Here is a 5,530-nt window from a genome sequence, read left to right as displayed (position 1 = left end):
CGTAGCGCGAAAAAAAAAAAAAAAGAAAAAGAATCGACGAGCTTGATGTGCATATATGCATAGGGGCAAGTGCACGCAGAGGCTACGAACGTAATTAATGAACAACGATGTTCGTGCACGCAGACGATGCTTCGAAATCACGTGATTCGCGGAAACAGCTCACGTGACGATGCTCGTGAAGAAGTTATCTAATTAGTCGACTATCTCGTCTAATCCGGAAGTTCCCTGTCGGATCTTGCGTCCGGATTGTCGATCGAGAATGAATTATTCGCGAGAAAAAGAAAGAAAAAAGAACTCCAATCAAGCGTTTAAATTATTTGCCAAATTACTAGACAACAAACGATACAATTCATCATTGAATTATTATTCAAACTGGGATATCCCGATATTATTTGCAATTGAGAATTTTACGCGCAAACATTGGTGCTACATTGTTACATTCGTTACAAATCATCAGTCGCGTGATTAATTGCGGCGAAGCAATCGTGATCATTAAATCCGTAGTCGCGTAAAGAGCTAAATAATTGATGCTCGTTACGGGTGGTGATAATGAATTGTGATAAACGGTGATAAACAACAAGGCGTAGAAATAGAAAAAAAAAGTTATGAAACGTGATCAACGTTCATCAGGATGATTATATGAAACTAATCGATTCGATATAATGAAACAAATATCGACGAATGGAGAAAAATACTTACGAGAAAATGAACGAGGAGTGGGGGGACGCGTTATCGTTTAATCATCGATCGAACGGCGACGATTCGCGATCAGGCTTAACACGCGGATAGAAACGATGCTCGATAATTCACGAGGACTTTTAATCGACGCCGTAACGTCGCCCACTGTTTGTAATCCGAAGTGTTGTCGTGGCCACGCGGTTGCAACCTGTGCTCGACGTTGACAGGACCATCAATTAGGCGAATTAATTGCGCAACAGAAGTACGCAGGAGACGAAATCGACGGGTTGCACGTTCGGGCAGAATGTCACGCCGGTTATGCGAAATACGGAAGGGGGCGTGATGATGATGATGACGATGATGATGATGATGAAAACGTGTGAGAAAAAGATGAGATGGGAGAGAGTCATCCGAGAGTTATCTCTTTAACGTGTTAACGTCTCTCGACGACGGTGAGATGCATGCAAGCGGAAAGCTTCAATCCTTTTTCTCATGCTGGTGCGTAAGTCAGGGTACCGGAAAGATAATGTGTCCTTCCTGATCGATCAGGTGATAGACACGTTAGACATAATAAGCTTTGAAAAATTGTCTCTGTTCCATCTAAACTCCATTTTACGAAGGGTAGTATTTATACAACGGTACAGGGGGTGGTAGACGATTTGGGAGACGATCGATCCTTTCGCGATTCGACGCTGTGTCACTTCGCGACTCGACAATTTTAATTTGTTTAAATTTGATCGATAGATATTTGGTATTGAACGCAAAAGGATCTATCGCGGATAAGGATAACCTGGTGAAATGATAGGAGGTTTACCTTCCACTGTCAAAACGAAGGCTAAATTCATTTTGGGCTCGGTGTTAACCTGGCATTCGTAAACCCCGGCGTCACGTTGCTGAACGTAATCGATCTTCAACGTCCATTCGTCGGATGCCTCGGGATGCTTCACCGAAAATCTTTCGTCCCCCGTGTACGTATAGATGGACGACGTGAGTATGTGTAAATCCCTTTTACGCATCCAGGATATCTGAAACCAAAATGGCGGGGGGATAAGTATCGTTGGAATTTGAAACGAAAATTCTGGGATCGGTCGACTTTCGCTCCTCCCTGAAACGTCGATATTCCGGGGTTTGATCCTCTTCCTAGCAGGCGCACGGGGAAATCTTCTCCTCGAAACGAGCGAAAAGATTTGTTGCACGCCTGGATCCGATTCAATCGGCCTCGTTTCAACGAAATCACGGCAATTTATCCGCGGCAAAGATTAATGGAGTCGAGAGGAATTCTTTTAATTGCGTAATTTTACGGGCCATGATCGATTCCGTCGAACGTTCAAGATGGTTCTAATAAATTCTCCATAAAATCGCCAACGTCGATCTGCCGCCGACGATCGACGTTTGTTGCCACGGTGCAACGGAGTGACAAATTACGATGACAAAATGGACAACGTAAAATGCAACGTTCAACGTATTTACATATTAAATTCATTATCACTCGTATAATAACGTTTCCAATGATCTATCGATGCATATTGTTATGCTCTAATAATAATCAAATTACTACGTATTTCATATTTTCGAATGCCGTTATATTGCAGCGTAAAGATTAACAACATTATGCAATTAAATTGCCTCGTTTAATCATACATTAATTCTATTTTATTCTACATTAATTTCACCGACCGTATATTCACCAAAAAAACAATAAAGGAAAAATAAAAAAATCGAGAAGTAACGCTTTAACGAAAAAAATAATCGCCTAAAGTTATCGAGCTCGCTTCAATTGCCAGAAATTATTGCTCCTCCAATAACTACTGCAGGGTATATAATCAAAAAACGTTAATCGTCAATTACACGTCATGGCAATCGAAATTGAAGATTTTATCGTAGCGGTATTCGAACATTTTATCGAGTAATAATTGGCGGCGTTAACGGCCGCAATGAATCGATAGAGACATTCGACAAATTTAATAAAGCGGTACCCCCGATAACTCTAGTGGCAATGATCAGGGGGGGGAGGGGGAGAGAGGTTGAAAAATGCCCGAAATTTCCCCTCCATCCGCTTATCGACATTTATGGGCCGATCGTTAAACGTCTCCCGTTCGACAATTACGCAAGTACGTGCCGGTCTACTACGAGAGCAGTTCTCCAATGCCGAAAGTCACCCCTCGATGGATCCTCGAGAGGAGGCGTCGCGCGTTTACGGCCGTCGCCGCTACTTCTAACCCCTTGGCAATGGGGGCTCGTTAAACGTATGTTCCACGGGAAGAAGATCTCACCCCTCGTTAATTATTCCAGACTGCATCCTTCCACGACGCTCACAGAGAGAGAAGGAGACACGACGAATGGAATGGAAACACAGAGGCAGAGGGTTGAAGAGGGAGAAGAGGAACGTCGAGAGGAAGGACGAAGGGAACAATGCGATCCTTTTCTCGGTCGAGCGAAGAGAAAAGACGTCGAAAACGTCTTTAAAATCCCTCCCTGGAAGCGAAGTTTTGGACGAACTATAGGAAGGATCCAGAGTTTTTACGTTCTCCAATTCGCGGGAACGCGAATTAATCGAATCGTTACGCGCTTCGATGTTATCATCGATCCTTTCGCCATCCTACCGACTATACATAAACGATATTAAAACTCGATACGATGAATTAAAACGACGTTAGCACGTCGCTCGGAATAATTCTGTTTCCGGATCCGCGAGAATAATCCGTTTCTCTCCCGCGAGATTCGAATTTGCGGGGTGAACATTTTTTTTTTTCTCCCTTCCTCTTCCCCTCTCGAAAATTCTCTTCCCGTCCGGAATTTTCGCGTTTTTATTTCGATACGAATCGAGGCCGCGTTTCACGCCAGATACGCCTCGCGAATTTATTCTGCCAACTCGAGCATCCGTGGTAACGAGCGATATGGGAAGAGGAATACAGGATGGAAAAGAGAGAAGATCCTTTTAAGTATAATATTTCTCGCACGACCATTATCTTTATCGTGTTCTCCGTTACCGGAGGAACAGATCAGTTATCATTTGGCGCCTTTTATATATATATAACCAAATGGACCAGCAACTTTTCCCTTGGGGAAAATTAAATATCTCGCGGCTCTCGCCGTCGTTTGCCCTGCGGGGTCGAATACCGTTCGTAAGTCAACGGCGGACATCTTATATAGTTTCGAAACTCGAGTTCTCGGCATCGAGATTACAGGAAGGGAGGGAGAGCAAGAATGTTACGTGCTCCACGCGTTATCGCGAAATTTCGCCCCTATTAAAGTACAACGAGGCAAGAAATCTGCGAATAAAAGGATCGTGCTTCCAGTGGCGCCACGGCTGAAACGTTCCGCAACGCGGCACCATTTTAATTACAGAAATATTTTTCCAACGGGGAGGGCGGACTGAATACAAAAGCCACCCGTCTAGTAAATATAAATATCGTTCGAGTTTCTGTAGAGAAACGTAATGCAAATTCCACTCCGACCGGAGAAGTTTCTTTGTTTTTTTCCTTTTCGTTTTCTTTTTTCCTTTTTTTTTTTTTTCCAAGTTGGAACTACAGCCGGAGTTCGGTTAGCGCGAATCTGATTGCGAATCAACGATCCTTTTAACATTCCCCGAATCTCTTACGAGCTCTCTTCAAAGTAGCTCTAATTAAATTTTCTCTTTTGCTAAAAATAAATCCTTATATCCACTTGAAAAAGTTTGCTTGCGCGACGAAAGGTTCAAAAGAGTACGTTTAAAGGATTAAAATCGGCCGTGTTTCCCTTCGACTGTTTAGAACGAATTATCGAAGGACAAAGAATACCCCGTTCGCAGTTTCTTCCACTTTCCAGCGCCTAATGCTCCAAAAAATAAACGAGATCTTTCTTCTTCTCAGATCTTCTTCTTAAATCAAAGATCAAGAAGAGGATAGAGATAATTTGCATTTCATCCTCGTGCCACGATTCAACTCATCTCTAGCTCGATTCGAGATCGACGAGGGATACGTAGGATATAAAGGAACGATATAGAGAACGATATTCCTCTGGATATCCGAGCCGTGATACCACTCGATACGTAAAACATCTCGTACGGTACGCAATTTACCGGGTGGCAAGCAGCGTGTAAGCCTTTTCACCGGATCTCTGGCCTTTTGAAGCCGTCGGGACTTGCCATTTTCTGCTCAGCCCAACCCGAAAACACGACCTCGAAACACGAGTCTTCCCTTTGAATCGTTACGCGCACCCTCCACCGCGATCTTCATTTCCTATTAATCCGCCAACCGTTCGAACCTTGAGGATTTCCCAGAGAGACCTTCTTCCTATACTACTCTCCGAATCGAGAGCGAAGAGAATCCGATTCCAAAACGGAGAAAGAATCCCGCGGAGGAGGAGAGAAAGCAGAGGACGGAGGAGAAAAGAAAAAGAAGAAAAAAGAAAGGAAAAACAGAGAGGCGCGTAGACATCAGATAAAGGGCACGTAGCGGTTTAACACAGCGGAATGGAGGGGAAAAAAGCGATGGAAAAAGTAGGGAATATGGAACGCAGCTAGGAAACTGAACGAATTTTCCTCGGGATACGGGGAATTTCCTTCGAGGTTCCACAGGAATATTTCCCTCTCGCGTCTCCCTTTCGCGCGCGACCCGCAACGTACGTGCAGCCATTCTCTAAACGACGACGAGTCGACTGTTGCGGCCTCGACACGCGGAAACCTCGAGTCGCGTCGCGTTTTTCCTGCGGTGGATGGGTGGGTGTCTCGAGTGACGAAGCGGTATCGACCTCCCTCCTTCCCTCTCACATCTCTCGAGAAAATGGAGAGTTGCCTCAACCCGATGATTTTCTCGCCCATTCACGGTAATTTCTTCGGATAAAAGGTTTTTCGCGCGTACGTACGTACGCG

General features: G+C 44.3%; 1 protein-coding gene across 8 annotated transcripts in view; it reads right to left on the bottom strand.

The window, feature by feature from the left end:
* The window catches only part of LOC102674514 (basement membrane-specific heparan sulfate proteoglycan core protein-like), a 126,848-nt gene that overhangs the window by 8,130 nt on the left and 113,188 nt on the right, over window positions 1-5,530 (bottom strand). For all 8 annotated transcript variants that reach the window (XM_031515194.1, XM_006609554.2, XM_031515198.1 and 5 more), the window contains one exon: window positions 1,493-1,703. In XM_031515194.1, coding sequence (XP_031371054.1) covers window positions 1,493-1,703 — 211 coding nt within the window. The remainder of the gene's footprint in view (window positions 1-1,492; window positions 1,704-5,530) is intronic.

The sequence above is a fragment of the Apis dorsata genome, unplaced genomic scaffold (assembly GCF_000469605.1).
Source record: "Apis dorsata unplaced genomic scaffold, Apis dorsata 1.3 scaffold_58, whole genome shotgun sequence".
Lineage (NCBI taxonomy): Eukaryota > Metazoa > Arthropoda > Insecta > Hymenoptera > Apidae > Apis > Apis dorsata.
Note: the sequence above shows the minus strand (reverse complement) of the source record. Positions and strands in the feature narration are given on the sequence as shown.